This window comes from Gallinula chloropus (genome assembly GCF_964237585.1).
Source record: "Gallinula chloropus genome assembly, chromosome: 10".
In the NCBI taxonomy this organism is placed as follows: Eukaryota; Metazoa; Chordata; class Aves; order Gruiformes; family Rallidae; genus Gallinula; species Gallinula chloropus.
In genome coordinates this window covers 9,681,577-9,703,722 of record NC_140095.1, presented here as the reverse complement: position 1 = coordinate 9,703,722, position 22,146 = coordinate 9,681,577, and the positions used below count along the sequence as shown (strand labels likewise).

The window sequence follows — 22,146 nt, the reverse complement described above, 5'->3', positions numbered from 1 at the left end:
TATTTGACACAGAAAAGATCGTAGGTGAGCCAGCATCCAGACATGTCCTGCAATTAAGATCCTGAGTTATTGACTTTACATTGACATCAGGAAGTCTATTAAATGCTGCTGTGGGCAATATGTATTTGACATTGTACAGGTGCACAACACACTGGCAAAGCATCGAAATGAATGACAAAACCCTACAGAGCTGCAAAAATACCCTCCAGCTAGAATGGGACAAAGCTACATCTTGATTAGTCAGCAAAGGCTGTGGAGATGGAGAGTCATCACCGAAGAAAAATCACATTCAAAGACAGATGACATCTAATAACAACCCCCAAGAACTCCAACAAATAAATATGGATTGAATTATATAGATATACATATAGACAGAATTTAAAGACAAAACACTTGAAGGACAAAAGTCATGGTGTATTTAATAGAGTCGTTTCAACTCCGAGCTCGGTACAGATGCTCATATTCCAAGGGGGGAGAGGGGGGAAGACAAGTTCCTCCACGATTCAGCTCTCCAAACCTTCCCTTTTTATGCAGGCTTTTATTGTGTTGTTTCTTTAGGCTTCACGGTTAGCTAGGCTTTTTTGGTGGAGAGTTTTCTGTTTCCTCTTACACAGATAAGCTCTGATGGGGAGTTTCCTCTGACCTTGGAGACGTTACCACCAGCTTAGCAATCATCTTGGATTTTATTCAAGCTTTAAAAGTGAGCGGGAGTGTTTGCACAGACATCACTGGGATATAGAGATGGCTTCTGAAATGTTTGTCCTATAAAGACTCTAATGACATTGTGCTGGTTTTACTGCTGCTGCAACACTAAACTGCATCACAACCGACACCAGACTTTTATGCCTGTAACGGCTGTCATCTGCCAGCTCTACCCAGCGCCTGATTATCTTGCTTAACCTTCACTTCCCAGCAATTAGGAAAAGCAATATTAGAATTCATCCCTAGGCATTTGCTTCCCAGAGACGACAACTTGAAGCTTCAAAAACTGCTGGTTGCTTTTACAAGAACAGAAATCAGAGGAAAAAACCCCTAAGATGCAAAAGGAAAGAGAGGAACAGCGAGCAGCATCAGTCATTTAACCGTTTCAGGTACCGTGGTGCTTGCTTGTTCCTTGGCTACAACACATCCACAACGTTTTATCTTTCTAAACTACCTTTTAGAAGCAGCAGCATTTAAAATTCAGCTGCACTGAATTCAATGAGGCATCTGGAGTAAAATCATAAACAATTCCCCTGTAAGCTCTGCACAAACTTTGTGCCACAGGATCGTCTTTGCATTGGAATCACAGGAATGCAGGAGGTGTGTCTTCTGGGGGATGAAAAAAACAACCCCGGATAGAGATCAAATACTGCTCTGATGCATAGCAAATATCATCAGCCTAAGTGGAAAAGGAGCTTACCACAGATCCTGTCCATAAGGCAAGCAAATTCCCTGCAGCTCACAGAAGATATTGCAATGTAAAAGGATTGCATTCTCTATCCAGGGCTTATTTCTCTTGGAAGAGAAAAGAAACTCCTAATAGCTGCTGAGGTCCTCCACCACTTTCCAATCTCATCATTTACAGCTCTCACCTGTATGACCACTGATGATGAGCAGCAGGGAACGAACAGCAAAGTCCTTTTAGCCCAGCACTGGTTCATTGCAGCTCTCTGCCTCTTGAGCTCTTGAAGCCTCTTCGTGGGCAGCAGATGATGCTGCGCACAAACCGCATCGCTTTGTGTTCCGCTCTGGTTGTCTCTTAAACAACATCCTGCCTACAAATAGAAATTTTAAGAACAGTGTAATGTATCTAAGTGGCTTTAGGAGCCTCAGTTCCCATCTTCAGACGTGACTTAGTCTTTCAGACCAAGTGCTGAAGTGCCTTGGAAAGCAGATATGTGATAATGGGAATGCAGGCACCACCAAAAGCAAACACAGGCAGCTACCAAGGCCAAGTCTATGTTGGAAATCCACTGCAGGTCCCAAAAGAGCAGATGTGCTTACCCTGATTGGACTCTCTGCCGTTCACCCGGCCACCATGGAGAAATTGCAGTGACTTGTTGCCTTGGGAAACTCCTCTAAGCTTACAACCAAAGCTCCATCAGCTCAGTATTACCACTCCCAATCACAAAATCCCCATCAAAACATCGCACGGCACAAAGGGCTTCCTCCCTTTGCCGTGCCGTTTCCTGACTCACCTGAAACTGAGATGACAAAAATCAAAGCTGGGGGAACACAACCCAAACCCCCAAAGTGTGTCAAAACAGATTGCACTTTGTCATTGAAACACTTGGTTATTGTGGGAAACAGAGACAGGATCTAAGGGTAGTGCTCTGTGATGTCGAACGGCACCGATTCCCCCGGACAGCACTGCTCAGCACATCAGGGTCTCACCAGAAACTGGTGTAACTCAGCTGTTCCTCCCTGCCCCTTCCAAAGCAGAGCTAAATCAGGAAAACCCTGACATGTTTGCACCTTACTCGCTGCTGCTTAATCTGCAATGTGTCTGGAGAAAAGCTACCCACACACAGAGCATCTTGGAGAGGCTGCTGGTCTTCAAGTTGATGCAGACTAAGGCAAAAATACAAAGGAGGGGGATGAAGATTAGAGTCCTCCTAATTTTCTTAGAAATGGCTTTGCGTCCTCCTAGTTTTCTTAAAAGCCCCTCCCACTGTTGAGGCTGGACCATACATGGGATGGTGACTGTGATGACCGGATACGGTACCGTGGTGGCAATCGCTCCATCTCCCATGCCCGTTCCCGTTCCCCAGCCATTGGCACGTCCAGGAGTCCAGTATCTCCTCTTCACTTGTCACAGCGCCCACACACACGTACAAGCCTCATTCCCCCCCAGCACTTAATATTCACACTTACAGCCCTGTCACGGTGATGGAGCTCAGCAATTCAGGCTCCGGTGTTTCTTCGATCCTTCGCAATAAGCAGAACAACTGTGTCAGGCTTAATGCTATTTCCAAGCGCTCGAGCTGCCTGTCACTGAGTTATTGATCCGGGGAATTCAAGCTGGCCACACATCATTTGCCCATTGAAAAGAACCTGGCACGCTATTGATACTCACTGCACGCAGTCCTGGCTGCTGGAGGCATCACCGGTGACAGAGCAGACGTCCCTGCCTGGTACCCAGCTGCCTTACAAAGCTGAGCCGACCCGAAACCTGAGTCAGTGGCAGCACCACAGGTAAACCTGGTTTAACACCCACCACAGCTCTTCCCAAGACCAGCTGAAGCATCTAACCGATTCCTGCAAGTCATTCATGTCCGCATTACTCCTCTGCACACACCCTGTAAATAACCTGGTGTCAACCAGTGGCACGCTGACCGCCGCACTCAACACCCAGAACTGGGGCCACATTTAATTGGCTAACCTCTAATTGACCAGGTTTCTGCACTTCAGGAGACCACACTGTCACCAAAGGCCAGATTTTTAGTTCCAAACCAGACAATTGGCTGACAACTCTTATTTTTAACGTGCACACCGGTCACTAGGGGCTCTTCAAAGCAGCAAAGGTTTTCCAGCAAGGTCAGCAGGGAAACATCTCCCCACTGGTCCCTGTGCTGGGAGCCCTGCCTGGAACAGCCTCCTCCAGAGAAAGGCCAGCACAGACCTGGTGCTGGGATGGATGCCTGCACAGCAGCTCCCAGGCTCTGCTCAGAGTGAAGCCCTAAGCAGGTTCTGGCACCTACAGCAACCTCCCCACATCACCCTCTGGTCCTCCAAGCAGAAGCCTGGCTCGAGACCATCCTCTCCATCAGATTTGCTACTAACACAAACCAAAAGCGGAGCAAGCAAAGGAGGCATCACTCTGCAGCCACACGTTAGTGCTCCACAGTCCCCAAACTAGGCTACCCCAAGGTGGAGACAAGGAGTGCTGGGGCAAGCTGGCCCCAAAGGTCTCCATCGCCCCCTGACACCCCAGAAGAGCTTTCCCCAGGTGTGCAGCCCACTTTCCCAACACTCAGTAGCCGTAATTCCCAGAGGACAGGAAAAACACCAACACCTTTCCAGGAGGGTCAGTGCAGCCCCCCTGGCTCCCCCAGGGAGGGTTTTGTGGTGTATCAGCATCCCACAGACTTCAGCCACTCCGAATGCACTTACCATCCCCAGGACTAATGCGCTGTGACGTTGCTCAACACAAGTTGTGCTTACTAATAAATGAGTTTGAATTTATAATAAACTTGATGGTGCCTAACTGATAGGTCTAAAAAAAAGCCAATTATCTGACACTCTCAGCTATGATCCTAAAACAGATGTTTGAGTATATAAAATCATGTCGTGAGGTTTGGAACTGCGGATACAATTACAACCTTCATCTTTATTGCTGCTCATAAGCGCTCGATGCAACTACATCTACGTTTGAAACTCAGTTATTACCATTTTTCTTCCCCTCTCCCAAGCCAAGATTGACTTGCAGCATTGTCACACTGGTAATTACTCTCCTGCTCTGATGAATGCAGAGGAATGAACAGAAATGGCTGTGGAACTCATTTAACATTCATCTTCTCCAAATAACTTGTTTCTTCTTGCATTTCCAGGAGTGTTGGCCAAAAACCTTCAGGGCAATACCAGGGGAAAGACATTGCACTTCCAGGCTGCCACGGATGCAGAAAGCCAGCACCCCGCAGTGAGGAGAGCTGGGGGGAGGTTAAATAAATATGGGGCTTTATTTCCTACCCACTTACCTTATTTCTTTTTTTAAGAATGCTTTTTATAGTTTGCATTGTCAAGGCTTCCTTCACAGCACCAAGTGCTGTGTTACGCACCCAAAGAACCCGTCATCGGTTCGTGTCATCACGTGCCTCCAGAATCCGGATCTTTGAGAAAGCTAAAAATACAGCAAATTCTGGGACAAGCCACGAGACCTCATGCTGCAGCCTGAACGCACCCAGAGAAAATCTCACAGGCTCTCTGCGCTCCCCCTGAATCCAGGTGGGATGAGGAGAAACACTCTTTCTCCAGCGCCAAAGGTGCAGGAATCTGACACAGAAGAGCGTGGTGGGGAGGTGGTTTTAAACACTCTGGGTACTCAAACCCTCTGATGTGTTTTACCCTGTTTCTAAAGGCAGAATATGGAAACGTCTGTCTGACCCTGGCTGCAGACCCTGCTGCATGCCACCACCCAAACTGCTTTGGTTTGGCACTGCGCTTTCCAACCAAGCTCGAGTACTACCAGCTGCCTTCACTCGCCTGACCCGGTGTCTGGAGTCTCTGTCACACAGATCTGGTGGACAAAAAGCCTCCCGGCACGCTGCCGGGTCCAGAGACAAGGGTCTGGGGGGAGAAAAGGGCACGGGATGAATATTACGGATGAAAAGAGATCATCCGGGAGAGAAACATGAAACATGAACCCAACAGGCCTGGGAAACTGGAAGTGACCCACTGAGACCCTGCGTTTTGCCGTGTCTTCGGGAGCCTCGTGTCCCCCAGACACCACCGAGGGTGTGGGAAGCGATGGGCGAACCCCCAAATGTCCCCGCTGCCACCCCCGAGGGCGGTGGGTACCGGCTGAGTATCACAGGCACCAACCTGCTCCGGGTCCGCGCTGCGAAGGGGATTCCAAACCAGAGGCAATGCTGTCCTCTTGTGGCAGCTCCGGTTTTCAGAAGAACGGGAATTTCCAGACGTTTAAAAGAATTCTTAAAAACCAAAATAGCCTCCCAGAAACCGCCGGAAATCAGAGATCCCGAGAACGAAACAAACTCCCCCCGGGAGGAATGAGACGAAGCTCGACACTCACCTCACCTGTGCTGCTGCATCCCTGCATCCCGGGCAGGGAAAGGGAGAAGGAAATGCTGTTTGCTCTGGGGAAGCAAGCAGGAAGCTCCAGGCTTTGAGTGCCAGGCTGTACCTCTCACAGGGGGGCCGTGCTCCCTAAAAGAAAACAATATATATATAAAAAATTGTATTGATGCACAAGGTTCCCATGCAGCTCGTTATGGGGTGATGAGTAAACAAGCTGAAGGGAAATGAAGCTCCAAGCTGGTCCGCAGCCAGAGCTGAGGGGAGTGGGTGCAGGAGGAACATGGAGTGTTTCAGGTCTGCAGTCCCACCTGGGCCCCCTGCCCATGTCCCCTGGTCCTTCACGGGGTGTGATGTTGGGCAAGGCGTGGTGCCCACCGATGGCAATCCCACAGCCAGCATCATCTCACTCTGATGTCGCCGAGTCGGACACAGTGGTGCTGGAACAGGGCCTTGGGGAAAGGGGCAAGATGGGAGAGTCCCTGTCCATGAGTGTAGCCCATGTGGCCCCTGGCATCCCAGAAATGAGTCACTGAATCATGTCCCAAGGAGCTGGGACAGATGGAGCTGTGGAGGAAGAGAGGGGACAAGTCTCCTCCCTGCGTGGCAGGGGGCTCTGACGCTGCCAAGGTGCACGCACACCCACGCCTGTGCACCAGCAGCTCTCCCATCTGCTTCTCCCATGGCACAACCCCAGATGAGATTGGGGGGGTAAGGGGGTAGTTAAAAACCCAAAATCCAAGGGGCCACTGCTCACTGTGAAGACAAAAATCACAAAATGGCTACTCCTCATTGAGCCCAGGGTGGGCAACGCTCCTGCCAGGCTCCCCCTGGCACCACACCACAGCTCCCATCCTCCTCAGGCTGCTAGAACAGAGCTGCCAAAATCAATTCATATATGTAGATTGTTTATTGATTCCAACATATTAATAGATTGGATAATAAACAGTACTTTTAAACATTCTCTTAACCAAAAATATAACAAATATTTACAATCACTCAGTAAAAATACAAAAAGCATACAGAGGCAGTCTTTCTAAAAGACATAAGTGTAAGAGGTATCAAAAAATAGGAGACAAACATTGCTTGTTACAGAATACTTTACAATCACTGACTTGTGCAGTACAATTGCTATTGGAATATCGTTACATCTGTGCAGTTTTGCCAATATGCTCACATATTTAGAATTTAATTAATACCAAGCTAAACTGCATTCCAGGTATATCAAAAATAAAGAGAAAAACAATAAAAAGCACAACAGAAGCAAAAGCTGGGTTGGGAACTCAAGGTAGATTACCCTCTATACAAGCACTCGAAAACATAATGTGTAAAGCTTTTCTAAAGAGAGAGTATCCCTTTTTCCTTCTGTTTCTGCCATGGCAGTGCTGAGCTTACCCTTTTTAATTAAAAATAAAACCCAAAAAAATCTGGCTTCTGATGTTTTATACAGCCTGAAACGGCAGGTTCCCAGTTCCACTGCTGCGGAAACAACCGAAATGAGGGATGATAGAGGAGGTTTTGCACCCCCAGCTGATGCCCCACTGGCTGCTCCTGCCACCACCTGCCAAGTTCAGGGTGCAGGCTGCCCTGGGTGCACCCCACGCTGAGCAATGGGCTCTGACCACCTCCCAGGGAAGCATCACTCACCTCTGTGTAACTCCTAATGTAAGTAAAGGCAAAGCCACCAAGCCAGGGAAGCAGCACGTAGCACACACACGCTGCAGGTACCTGCAGGCCCCACCTTCCCTGTTTTGGAAAGGCTCAGTGGCTCTGCAATCTCATTTTCCCCTTCCTGCAGCCACTGAAGCCAATCCAAGCTTACAAACCCCACTGCTTTTTGAGGAACGACATGGGAGTTGAAGATTCAGAAAACAGAATGAAATAACCGTAGGGTTAAATCCCAAAGAGCTGAAACCCATCGTTCACCCACAAGTCAAGAGCAAAGCAGCAGCAGGATGGCAGTGGAAGAACGTGACATGTGGCATTTCATCTGCCCCTCAACATCAGACCCCATGTGAGAGGAAACCAGTGGGGGCACCAGGCTGGGGATCTGTGATGCAGAAGCCATCACTTCAACAAAGCAGTGTACAACAGGCACTACCCACCATCTTCCTTCCATTGTCATTACTGAAAAAAGGGATAATGTCTCCTCAGACCCACACCAGACACACTACATTTGGCTACCGGCCCCGATCAATGTGATCGGTTGATTTAAAAAACAAACAAACAAACAAAAAACAAACCAACCACCCCAGCAAGGATGAGCAGAGGAAGCCACACCGCGCGGGGCAGCAGAAGCAGAAGTAGTAGCTCATCTGTCCATAGTGTACGCACGATTTATTTACACCAGCTGTATTGGATAGGAGGAGAAAAGATGGTTTGCAAGACTCACGCTCACGTCGGGAAGGCCGCAGCACCCTGACAACGCTGCACAACAGGCAGGCGCTGCCCCTCTGCAAACATGGCGTCTCCGCTGCCTGAGGAGGCCCCGGCCTCGACGGGAGCATCACGATGTCCTCACAGACAGCGCTCCCGGCTTCAGGGGGTGGGGAAAAGAGGGGTCACTTGAGTAACAGCCCCCCACCCCTTACACTTTTGTTCAACAGGCTGAAACAAAGTACAGGTCAGCACCTGAAGTCAGGGGAACCGGACGGTCTCATTTACCAGGCCCGACACGGACGGTTTCCTGACGGAACATGAAGCCAGCTGCGTGCTCCACGTAGAGGTTACCAAGCAACTACAGCTGATGGCAGGACTGCTAGGCCTTGGGTTTCTATCCCACAGGAATACTGATTGAGCAGTTATGTTATATATCAGCGTTACATGTGCTGAAAACAACGGCTCTGCCCCACGTTCCTCTGACACTTGCATTACTCCTTATTCGTTAAGGCCCGTGCAGGTTCATTATATTCATTAAGGCCTCAAAAGAGCAAAATGAGCTTATTATGATATACCTCAACTGATTTTTAATGGGGTTTTTCCAGATTCTTGTGCCCGAAATTCAGCCAGCCGACCAGTGGGTTAGTGATGGAGGCATCCCTTCCCCAGCAGCACTGCTCACTCCCAATCCGTATGGGCAATGGATCATCGAACCCGGCGCTGCCGCGACCGTGGACACAGGTCGGACGCAGTCACCCAGGAGCATCATCCCCAAGGTGCTGCAGGGAAAGCACATCAAAGGCTTCGGGTGGGGTTTGGGACTCAGGTCGTTTTCCAAAGGCGGCTGCGTTCACCTCACACCCCTGCACACACAGAGGACAGAACCAAACCAACCAACCTTAAAGCTCTTCACGACTATGGATATAGAAACCATTTCTGAGGCACTGTAAAAATGACAAACATCTTCCTAGCTTAGGCTGTAAACATCACAACAAAGATTTACTAGTAATTGTTTAAATACATATTCACACATTCATGTCCAATTTTAACACTAGGATGGGGCATCATGTGCAGAAATTAAAAAAAGAGAAAGAAAAACATGGAAAACTAACTGCAGGTACTTCCAGTTTTACCCCTCTGCGCTCTGGCTGGCTAAGCAAACCCAAACAAGCAATTTATTTGACCATAGGAAAGCTGGATCCCATGTTAATACTGGCTGGCTACAAGTCAAAACTCTCACTGGCATCAACCACTCCAGGAGTTTTATCTGGGGTTTAAAACAGAATGTTTTAAGATCATCTGGATTTTCCAGATCAACGCAGCAGGGTTTTTTTAACCCATCATAAAATGAATTATGCTCTTATCCAAGCACTATGTCATTTAATATTCAGTTTCACAAATTTTACTGTGAAATGAAGGGGACTTTTAAAATTATTAATTATTTTTTTTAAAGATAACCTTTGCACCAAAATCCTGTGCAAGTCTGGTAAAAGGCCAGAACATGTGGGCTGATCTTAAAGCCCACAACACAGGGGTTTGGTTTGGTTTCTAGCAACACGCTTTGCATGCTGAACCTCACGGGCACAGCTGGGTTAAAGCTCTTCTGGGAAAGCTCCAAACTCCCCAGCAGCTCCCTGCAAGCCACGGCTTCCACATTGCCTCACTGATCTCTACACGGGGAAGGGGAGCACCAACCACTCCCTTAGTTGGCTGGTGAGCTAAAAGCATTTCCCAAAGCACTACAAGGGCAGAGGGATTTTGCTGTGCCCGGGTAGGAGCAACAGAGGATGGGGCTGCCTGTTCACCTCACCACTCCGCAGGGCTTTGTGCTCTGTTCATACCAAACTTAAAACCACTCTAAAATCCACGTTTCAACACCTGGTAACGTCTCATCTCTAGTTTTCTGCATTTCCTTTATGCTCACAACAGCTTGTGTGTAGCTAACTCACTACCACAACGACAAAGCATTTAATTAGCCAACCAGAGCACTCTCCCAAGACAAATAAGGGAAATTCCCATTAAAACCACCCCCATGTTTAAATTAATAAATTATTTTCAGATACTTCAGTGTCCTTCGCTTTTTCTGACATTTTGATAATTTATTATTTTTTTTCTTTTTAAAAGTTCATAAAATAACACTCTGAAGTTCTTATCCTGGTCGTGTAGAAAATAACAACGATGGAAAACTACCAAAGGATTATGCACTATCATACAGAACGCTTCCAAGGTGAGAACTGGTCCTCCCAAACACACGAAGCATGGTCCATCTCCAGATACCAGCACAGGCATCCAGGTAGTCTGCAGGCTCCTTGAGAACAGTTTTCTATCTCAGAGGCAGAATTAGCTTTTTGAAGCGGTGGTAGAGTGAAGTAAGGAGAGATCCAACCCGTTCCATCTCGTCCATGACAGAGGCAAACACCAAAGTCTGAGGTTAGTAGCAGCAAGGTGTTAGCAGTCGCTAACAGATTGTGTGGGTCCTTTCTCCCCATGTCCCTCCTGTTGTGAAGTGGTTCCCATGGATAGCCCGGTGGTTAGACTGCTGATACTTGTTCATCTTCTGCAAAAATAGAAGAAGAAGAAAGATAAAGTGCATTATCCCACAGAGGGGGAAACCAGAGGGCACAGAGCAGCACCCAGGTCTTTGATTACAGCGGTTCTGTGAAGACTTCACTGCTTCAGCGTGATGTTTTCACCGTCTTAACGACTGACCGCAACATATGGGGTGTCACTGCTTAACCAACCCCCAAGAAGCCTGAGGTATTATTAGATCATATGCTAAAGACATACTGTGAAACAGAAAATCCCAGATCCTCCAGCAATTCTTAGCATGCAGCTCCCAACATCCCAAAAAGCCACCGATTTGGGAGAAAAGCCAGTGAATTACTTTCCAACATGCAGTATCCCAAATAAAATTAACCAGGCACTTTAAAAACAGTGAAATAGGTGTTGCTAAAAGTGTATGGTTAAATTTAGTTCAGAGATAAATCCAGATTAAAATGTTTGAAGCAATTACTTCCTTGTTTTTTACATCAAAACCATTTAATATCACAACTGGATTCAGGTTGGGCAGCTTTATGTTTTACCATAGGTCTGAACTGCAGTACCACTATATATGTTAAATAACGTTTACATATTTTAAAAGGCCAAGACAGGATCAGTTTGCATCAGAAATTGTTTTAGTCTAAATCCACACTCATTTTAAGGCAGACTGAAACTGAAGGAGCAACAACAGCATTCCAATAAAACAAACCAACACCAAACAAGTTCAGTAGCAAAGGGGAGAGAGAGATCACATTGGTGCATCAGCACTGGGAGTCAATCAGCAGGTAATTCCCCTAACTGGAGGTTAGATTTCGACACAAAGAGCAGTCTTGAAAAATCTCTTGTGTTTTGGTCACCAGGAACGTGCCGTGCTCGGCACCACTGGCTGTTGCTTCAAACACGATCAGGAAGAGTTTAACTGGGAGAGACACTGTCAGGCCAAGCTGGGCTGAGAAGTCAGCTTGTATTAAATGCACTTTTCAGAAGAACATGAATTCTCTGTTATTTTGTTTGACATTTTCTAACCCAATCTCCCAAGATCTCTGCTGAGGAGTAAGGCAGCGTAACGCTGTCACATTGAAGAGTTGCATGACACCCCTCCAAATACAAATTCAAAACACTGGGCTCAGGTCAGCATCCTGACACCATCCTAAACCAGCGGGATGCCAGGTATCAACCCAGCGAGGCTGGAGCTGTTCTGCATGTCCCTTGTAGCCTGACAGTGTCCCTCGAAGTCACCGTCACCACTGAGAGGGGACAGGTTTTAAAGAACAAAAATAGCACCTACATGCTCTTAAGCATCTCAGTTGTGCTTTGGGAGATCCCATACATTTTTATATACACTGGTTCATAGGTAACAGGAAGCCTGCTCGGTGCCAACATGCTTTTTCTAAAGGGAAGGCATTCTTTTTCTTCTTTGCAAGTGTATATACATGCATCCATCCATCCATCCATGTATATACAGCCATACAGACAGATCCGCACATCTAGAGATTAACCGAGTTTTAATCTCCAAGAGAAAGCCCAGACCATCGTTGTGAAGGAAACACTGCACAGACCAGATTCACACAGCAGTTCACTTAACATCTACCGAGTGAGGTGTTGCACATACCATCCTCTTCACTATCTGCGTCAGTCATATCTGCTAGCTTGGGGCTGGACGGCTGCCGACTATGCCACTGAGGCATCCTCGATGAAATACAGGCCACCGGTTCACTACTGAGAGCAGCTGATGAAAGTCTAGAGAGGTCACTGTGCAGCATCTTTGACCTCTGCACTGCCACACTATAGTCTGGAGGTTTTAGGTGTGGGTGGTGGGCCGATCCTTCCTTTATGTCCGCTAAAGAAATCCCCATATATCCCGGAGGGGTGGGCGGTGGCTCCCTATACCTATCGTCCTTCTTAGGTGAGGTGACACAGTACACTGGCACAAGAAATAAGCAATGGAAATGTTAAAGAAGAAAACAAAGGAAACAAAACGTTAAAAAATCATGAAATGTTACAATGGCAAAACAGAAACTGATAACAAAATGCAAATGCAGAAACACTGGTTATAACGACAGCAGCAGATATTTACGCTTTCATTTATGTTTTCTACTTATTTTAAGAAGTCAGAGTAGCAAAAGAACCCAAGGACTCATCAAGCAAGATGCTGATTGAGTGGAAAGGGGACTATACCCTTCTCTGTGTTCTGCCTGCAATCACAGTGCTCGTTGTAGTCCCTACTCCTGCGGCACCGCTCCACCGTGGGATGCGAAGGAGCATGGATGGAGAGCCAGCACAGCAACGGGGCCGGCCGAGTCTGCTCCCACTCTCCATCACAGGCTGGGAAATTGGACCAGAAGAAATTAAGGCAACCAGCCCAAATTACATTGCACAGCGTGCTAGAGACCGACAGCAAGAACTGCAGGTTGAGCTCCACAGCATCCACTTCATCACCCGTCGGTGGCTTAACACAAACTCCTTATCATAAAGTATCACTGTATCGATTCAGATGTAATGAAACATGAAACCATCCACACAGCTACACTACAGGGAGAAAACCAACCCCAGTGTCACAGGAAACGGCTCCCGTTGAGTCCAGCTTCATACAGAGCCTGCATTATTTTGCCTTTTCTACCAGTAAACAACAGCTTATCATGTCTGCAGTTTCCTTCCCCCTGCATCAGCAGCTCAGGTCACACTGGCTCTCAAAGCAGAACTCAACTTCTCTCACATTCCCCTCCCACCCACCCCCAGGTCTGGGGCTCGTGTGCATGTTAAATTGGGCTTCCTTCACGTTCGTGTTCCAACAGGAGAGTTTCAAAGCTAGGGTAATTTTTTTAATGTATTCATTGAGTGAATTTGCATTCTTCTTGTGGATTCATTACAGTTCCTTTTATTTCAAGGATAACACCTTCTGATTTTACAAGAACTTGAAAGGGGGGGGGGGAATAAAGAAGCATTGCTTAGGGTCTTGAGGACCTGCAAGATTAGGGATGCTGATAACAGGAACGAGAGGTGGTTCATACCTGATGGCTTATGTTTGGGCTTACAGGAAAATAAAGACACCTGAACACCCCCCATCTGGGGGTCTGTGTGGGAACAGGCAGAGGTTTATACTGCTGATTTATAGGAGTCATCTTCAGCGAACTGGCATTTAACAGGGCTCCTCTGAGAAGGCAGGGGATGCAATGGAAGGTCTTTCCCTCCTTGCAGGGATGGGGAAGGGCTGGGTCCTCTGGGTGAAGCCCTCACCTTTGGTCTCGTTTCATAGGACTGACACGGGTGGGTGCATTCTCCTTCGAAGGGGAGAGCTTCAGGCTTCCCAAAGCTAGGATCTAACCTACTCTAATAGCCACAGCAGGAAAAAAGCGCCCTTTTGTGTGCCTCTCATACCTAATGTTTAACAAATCCTACCAAAACACCCACTCAAAGAGCACTGTCCATGGCATGAAGCGTCCCTAATGCCTGTCACCTACCCAGACAACACTTAGGAGGTTACAAAACCCTTTCACAAGTAATCCTTCTTCCCAAGCAGCTGATTACTCACACATTGCTATTGTAAAGAAAAAAACAGGGCAACCTGCCACACAGCACCTAAGGGAAACCCAAAGACCAGGCAGCACTGCAATGCTCATGTCTACTGCAGGTAGAGCTTTTCCCATCACAGCAAGGTACATCACCATTCCACACCTTCTCTGCTGGAAAAGCCAAGGTTGTGACACAAAGCCTTCAGTGTTGCAGAGGTGGAGATGCATGTGAAGTTGGGATGCTCTGGCATTTATGGATCCTGCCAAGACCACACTCTGCCACTGTTACGTGGGCAGCGCCTTTCCGGCTCCGCTCTAAGGGTTCCAGGCAGGAAAGCTTGTGCCAGTCCTTCTGGAGGACTACTCAATGCCAGCACTCATTAAGCAAATGAGCTAAAGATTCATGTTTTGTTTACAATATGCTAAGCTCACACAGTCCTTACAGACTCTGCCAATGAGCTGCTTGTAGAGAATAAGCAAATGGTGAAATTAAGTGAAAATCTCTTTGGCAGATCATATGATGGTGAACAGTCAACAGATCTGCATTTGCAAACCAGAAATTACATCCACCTTTATCAGATCTGTGCTTCAGGAGACACGTGTGTGCTGTGCTGAAGCATGATGCTGCTTCTTCCCTTCCCAGCAACTGCACCAAGGAGGCCAGTGGAACAGTGCAGGATGAAAACAGAGCTGGGAGGGAAGACAGAACCCACCATCTCAACTTGCCCAGAGGCCCACGAGCAGCTCTGAAAGGCTACAAGAGCAGAGCACATGCCCAGGAGTGAGCTGCAAGCAAGTTTTCTGCACGGCTGCACCACGCTGCCTTTCTTCTACAACACGATCCAAGACCTCCACCCTGCACGTGATGTTTATTCAGGCAATTACCTTTGATAACATAAACCCCTCTAGCAATCTAGTCCATAATTAAACTGCATTTTCAGCTGCACCCTTGACTTACAGTCTAGAAAGCTGTGCACCCCGTATTTATCTTGCTCCTAACCCAGTTCCTTTATTTTGGCTGCTGAACTCACTTGGACAGAGAAAGAACACCTTCCTCAGAGAACTATGCACCTTTGGAAAACATCTAAGCTTCTCTCCTTTCATACAGAGCCAAACTGCAGCTGTATAACCAAATAAATTGGTTTAACACAGCAAAGACAGGAAGAAAATCTGCTTTGCCCTAGAGTTTCCAGAGAGCAAAGCTCTGGGGATGAAAGGTGCCCTGTTCTGGGGAGGTGGGAGAGCTCTGTGCCTCTCAGCTGTCATGCTCTTCCCTCTCAGGTTTGTGGAAAGTCTGCTGTCATAAAGACTTGAAGCTTGGTGCTCCTTGCTAGAGGAACATCTACAGCAATGAGTGGTTCCAAAATCACCCCCAAAAAATGAAAGGTCATATGATAGAGTGGGACCACCTGACATTTTAGGAGGACATCTCTTCTACGGACTCGTGCAGGGATTGGGAAGTGGGCTGGGGTCTTGCTTCAATTCTCCTAGTCCAAAAGAAAGTAGTTTGAGAGCACGCTGTCTGCATAGTGTTCTGACTAAAACCACACATAAAGCTGAATTTAACATGCCATCCAGCCCCAGACCTGCTGATGTCATTTCTTAACAACTTAACATCAAAATGAAAGCCAGATGTAGAAGCTTCCATGAGCTGTTGGCTCTGCTTACCTATCAGGCCTTTTTCTGTACTTGAAGTAACAGTTTTGTACGTTGTGTCAGCGCCTGGTTTAGAGTCCAAAACCTCTGTCTGCTCTGCTGTAGAGTTCTCCAGCCCCCTCCGCTTAATTGTCCCATAGTTTGTTTCGTAGGTGTCCGAGAGGGAGCTGGAGGAGGCCCAGCTCTGCCGGGACTGATCGAGCTCCACGCTGGCTTTCGACTGTCTGTTGGGTTTGGAAAAGGCATCAGAATACAAATAAGCCTCCTCAGAGCAACAGTTTGTGGGGTCGACTTCAGCTATGGGCCTGTCCAGTTGGGTGTGGCGGAAAGAATTGAGGACATCCCAGCTCTTCTGGTTTGGGATGTTCTGGAAGTTGTCATGAGAACTACTTGAGCATGAAGTCCAGCTTCCCCGGCCGCTGTCCGCTGCCTCCACCGTGATGTGTTCGTGGGAGATCTCCTCGCTGCTCATGGAGGACGTGAACACCATCCCTCTGATGAGAGCAGGCCTAGGGATCGACCAGCTACATTTGAAAGCAACAGAAAGCAGAAAAATAAAACCTCATCAGCTTTGAAAGTGAGAGTGTCATGCTCAGAGACAATTACCTGGTCTTAAAGCAACTGATGGCTAGATCTGAAACAGGCACCCTGCAAGGTCACAGCACACAGGAGCACTCCCAAGAGACACCGTTATTCCCAACTCATTACTGCACTCAGCAGCTGGGCAGTTATTCCCAAGGGAATAATGAGTCTGCAACAGGCAATTACAGGCTCAACCCCAGATCCATAAAGACCTGCTCCACAGAAGCCTTCGTCCATCAACCGCAGAGCCTGACACAGAGCAGAGAAGCAATCACCTCCTAGTTCCAGGCTGCCACCACCTTTTTTTTGGCATTTATGAACTAAACCCAATATAAATATTTAGAATAAACCTCAGCCCTTCACTGGCAGCAACAGAAAGTTGTTTAGACAGAGCAGAAGTGGTTGTGTTTCAAGAACATTTGAAAATATTGGGCATAAATAACATTTGTGGGAACGATCTGGAGTGACAGATTCTGAAACCCAAGCACAAAATTTCTCATTTAAAGCTAAAAGCCCCCATCACTGTCAATGCATAATTATGAGGAGAAAAACAAAATTAAAGCCAGGTTTGCATGAATTTATAATACATGAAGTTACAGTTGCTAGACGTTCTTTGAGTCTCCCAACTATTTCTGGTTACGTGGACAACACGGCATTAAAATTCAACACCACCCCTCAGCAGTTTACTGACAAGTTGTGAAACGGAGGAACACTTCTCAGATATGTGAAAACAAGGGTTTTTTCCTCTTGCCTTTCCAAGTTCTAGCACAAAACCAGCTTCCTTCCACTGAAACCAAGGCATAAAGGAACAGCCATAAAAGACCTGCTAAGTCATACAAAAAAATAACATGTGTAGATGGCAGCAGTGTCATTGTCACAACTCACAGCTCCTGGGCCACCTCTGCATGTGGGTTTTCACAGCCAGTACAAAGGTACCCATCATAATCTGGCCTGATGGGGCATCCTACTCAGGGCCTCAGACTGTTCTGACTAAATATGCTTTCGGCATGTGTGTACACCTTTTAGAAAAGGGAAGCAGAGGACACTGAGTTGGACTCGATCTTAAAGGTCTTTTCCAACCTAGTGATTCTGTGAATTCTTTTGGTTTATGAAGTATACCCCTTAAATTCCCCTTTTGGCACAATGAAAGAAACCAAATCAAACCAATAACACCTTGAGAGCTGCAGCTCGTTAGCAATGTGTACACTAAGAAGCTTCTTTCAGAGGGGAGAGGCCACCACAGAATTAAAATCAGTTATACAGAAACAACACAGATCTGTCCAGAGTTCAGTCATTAAAAAAATCCATCGCTTTAGGATGAGCTGTGAAGATTCTAACTGTAAGGAGCATCTCTTACATTTAAAGCCACACCATCTGAGGACAGAAGATGCGACCCTAAGATGATTCCCACACAGTAGATCTTACGGATCAAGGCTTAACATCTAGTAAGACAAACCCAAAAACTTCCAGTTCGAAGGACAAATTCCCACTGTGCTCAAGTAAGGAAACCTCTTGGTGTGAGAAGCAGCTGAGAACTTCCAGTCAGCCTAAGCAACAAATGATAAAACTAAAATTCCTTTAAAAATCCCATGGATGTATGCTGAGTGATGGGCACTGCTGGCTGGGAGCTAATCAATAACCTCCTGTTCTGCTGTCTCTCATGACTGCATTAATTTGTGATGTATCAACCCAGCTTTTAAGAGCCTCTTGCAAGAGACATTCACCTGAACCCTGCTGCTGGGAACAAGCTGGTGTATACCCAAGGAATACTCAAAGTGAAACTCTTCTCACACAGAGCAGTCAGGACTCCAGCTTCTAGCAAGAGCTTAATAACCACAGGAGAGGCCATATCCACATCCTGACCTAAGCTCCATGAGCGCTTCAGACACAGGGCACCAAGCCCAGCCAACACCAGTTACATCTTACCCTGGGCACGGCTGGCTGTAGTCAGCCAGCGACTGAGGATGCTCCTTCCTCTCTGCTCCTCCTGAATCCACCATGATGAGGGACTGGGACAAACTCCTCTCGTCCTGCAGCGCTGCTGACATGGAGTCCACCGAGCAGTTGCTCACGATGCTGGACCGGGATGAGATCTCACTGTGACTGGAGTCCGAGAAGTTATCGGATTTGGTGGAAGGTATGAGGGCATAGCCTAGAGGAGAGGAGGAGAGCACAGCTTGGTCAGAGAGCAGCTTGAGTTTGCAAGACACAACAATGAAGTACTGACACATGTGTTTCAGCAAGGATATTAAAACCAAAGCCCATCAAACCCCATCTGCAGACTGTCCACTGAAGTTCTTAGGGCACTATCAGCACCTAGCACTGTCATATATTCATGCAAGTCTGGTGACATCGATAACCCACCTGCAACCCCACCTCTGTCCAGACCAAACCCACACAACCAGGATCAACACCTGCAGCACCAACGGTGGGGGGGACAGATTGGGTCTTTCTGATTCTGCAAGCGCTGAGGCCTCCAGTACAAACACAGTGCCGTTCCCACTACCCATCCACCCTACTGCTGTGTGAGCCTCACAGAAGGTTTTGGCAGTGGACGAGGAGATGCTGACTAAGGTAAAAGGCAGCTATTAGCACCCAGGGATAAGCCATATGGTCCCTCTCAGATTTACTGCCTGTTCCAACATTAACAGAGAGGGAAGCAAAACTAGGAAATACAACTTTGCTAAGACCTGTACCAGACACCAGCGCTGCCCCTGCAGAAGGGGAACAGCTGAAGACCTGACCAGCTTCAGAGGAAAATCTATGATGCATATTTTCTGCTTGGCTTGCCCCTTACCCTAAGTAACCTCTCTCTCACAATATACAGCAATATACAGCCCCACATACCCAACACCTCCTCTTCCTGGTACCAGGAGTGAACTTAAAAGAGATGACAATACTGTGGAGTCCTATAGGCTCCAGCTACATGTATCCTGTAGACACTTCAGCTTCAGAACTTCTTCCTCTATATCCAATCTGCACTTCCAGCTTTAAGCCATCCCCAGGTCTCCTATCTCAGCACAACAGGGAGAAGAGACCAGCACCTCCCTCTCCACTCACTCTCATGAGAATGCTACAGACAGCAACGAAAGCATCCTTCAGTTTCTTCTGCTCTAAGCTTAACAGAACAAGTGACTCAGCTGCCTCTCAGAAATCACACCCTCTAGTCCTCTCTCCATCTTCATTACCCTCATTTGGACACATCCCAGTATTTTTATAACCTCCTATTGTGGAGCCCTTAACTGCAAACGGCACCCAAGGTGAGGCCCCATCAATGCTGAACACAGCAGGGCAATCTCTTCAACCAGCTCACTACATGTCAGACTTACTCTGTCCTAGGGGCAGAATCTGGCATTTGCTCTTGTTGTACTTCACAGAGCTGGTGACTCTCTCATCTATCAAGGTCTCCCTAAGGCCCCTCTATCCTGGGAGGAATCAACAGCTCCTCCTAATTTAGCACTGTTTACAAACATACTTGTGTGCACTCAACTCCCTGTGTCCAGGGGAGCACTGGCCCTAAAAATGAGTCCTGAGGAGAACCACTGGTGACTGGGCACCAGCCAGATGGCACCCCATTTACTACAGTTCTGCAGGACCAACCCTTCAAGCCAACTGTTCCCCCACACTATTGTGCAGATACTGGGCATCTTGTCCAGAAGGACACTGTGCACAACAGAACCAGCAGCTTTGCTGAAATCCCACCTCTGCTGCCTCCCCTTCTCCCTCAAGGTGGGTAATCTTCTTTTAAAAGCATATGAAGTCAGTAAGGCATGACCTTCCCTTCATGAACCCATGCTGGCTTTGACTCGTACCTCCACTGTCTTTCAAGCATTTTTCATCAACTTCCAGAATATAATATAATCTTCTCCATCACTTTACCTGGCACTGAAGTGAGACTGACAGGCTTATAATAAGCAGGGTCTTCTTTCTTGCCTTCCTTGAAAACTGGAGTAACATTTGCTAGCTTCCAGCTGAACTGGGACCTTCTCCAGAGCCCTAAGATCACTGGTAAATAACAGAGGGGGCTAGCAGTCACATCAGCACAGGGCTTGTGCTGTCAGGCAACAAAACCAGGTGGTGTCTGTCAAATTGGTTTAACCCAGAGGGTTTCTCTACAGCAAATCCACTCCATGTCAGGAACTATCTGCCTGCCTTCACTAGGAGAACAGAGCCTATGACATGCCTTTCATTATGTGCATAAAATGACAACATTAGAACCTTTATTTGAAAACACTCTTTAACTGCTTCATGTATAGGTAAGTGAGCATCCGTAAATTTATCAAAACATGGTCTTTCTTTACAGGAGACCAGACTAATGCACTGCTGACACAGTCCTCAGAAGCGTTTTATTTCCCAAATTCCTGCCAACCACTCGATTTCTCACTTCGTTTCTGCCCACATGTGCCTTTGAGCTGGACTGTCACACACCAACACCGATGAGGTGACAGTGTGAAATGACCAGGCAGTGCAAAAGCCATTCCAGTGATACTCACACCTTAAGGCAGAAGATTGGTGTAAAAAATACAGAGATCATGTAAAATGGCACCTGGAGCCACTGCATACAGCTCGTTATTTGAAACATTTCACAGCTCAAGCTTGGTCATTGCTCTACGATTCCAACAGCATTAAACATCAGTATCAAACTACAGAACTGAACCTTGTGAATGAAAAAAAATATGTTTAAGACCAGTATGTTTGAGATCAAGTTGCAGTTTCCTTTCGACAGTAATTACCACCTCATATTCTTCACTTGCCTAATAGACTCCTTAAACCAAACACAACCATACCACAGTAAAAACTATTCTTACAGCACATCTTAAAATCAAGACACTCCTCAAGAACTTCAAGAGAACAAACAGTCCCCTCTTTAACAGAGATTTAAGACCACTGGGAAGCTCTCATTAAATAACAGCACGTGTATATAAACAGACTGAATTAGCTTTCAGCGGACTGAAAAGGTTAGCAAAAGATGTGACCAACATTCACCAACGTTAAAAGCGAGCAATCAACTTACATCATGTGAAAGGGCTGTCTAAAGCCTAATTAGGAGGAACTTACTGTTTCATTGGCATTTGTGAAACGCTAAGTACCAGAACTGTCACTGTACCTTGTCCTTGATTTTCTAAACTTCACATTATTGTCTTCACTGCACTGTGATAAGCTATAAATAACTGACACAAATATCTGGAAGGGAAGCACATTAAACAGCTTACATATGTAAATGAGTAGCACTAAAATAACTGATAAAATCAGTAGATCTGACACAGAGTGGACATCATAGTCTTCTTTCTAAACATGCATCATATAGTCTTCCTTCTCCTCCTAGACTTCATGCATAGGCAAGAAGATGTCCACGGATCGCTGTTGCTATAGATACTTGCTGTACTCAGAGTATCACTGTCTTTCTCCTTTTGGTTTTCACTCCTTTCTGAGGCTTCAACGTGCTCTGCCTCTCTTTTTGCAGTAAAAGCTGTTCTTTCCCTGGAGAAGCTTCTTTCCCTAAGTTTTCTACGCCAGGCTCCCTTGGAATTGCCGTGCTCACGCTCAGCTTCTGCCTTTTCTCTCTCATCCTTTCTTTCTCCCTTTTCACTTGCACCACAACCGTCTCTGCCTCTGACAATCATCTCAATTTTCTTTTGCAAATAAGCCCCACCTATTCCATAGCTGCGTTGGCCACTGTTCTTGTTGCTGGTTTCACTGGCGAGCGATGAGGAAGAGCCAGAGAGATTCATCTGACTGC

At 46.9% G+C, this 22,146-nt stretch overlaps 1 protein-coding gene across 1 annotated transcript in view; it reads right to left on the bottom strand.

The window, feature by feature from the left end:
• Window positions 1–10,209: 10,209 nt before the first annotated feature.
• Window positions 10,210–22,146, bottom strand: part of RAPGEF6 (Rap guanine nucleotide exchange factor 6) — a 124,512-nt gene continuing 112,575 nt past the window's right edge. Inside the window, exons 27-30 of the mRNA XM_084268592.1 lie at window positions 18,333–18,558; window positions 15,837–16,348; window positions 12,269–12,580; window positions 10,210–10,672 (exon numbers count right to left, since the gene is read on the bottom strand). Coding sequence (XP_084124718.1) covers window positions 10,647–10,672; window positions 12,269–12,580; window positions 15,837–16,348; window positions 18,333–18,558 — 1,076 coding nt within the window. The 3' untranslated portion in view covers window positions 10,210–10,646. The remainder of the gene's footprint in view (window positions 10,673–12,268; window positions 12,581–15,836; window positions 16,349–18,332; window positions 18,559–22,146) is intronic.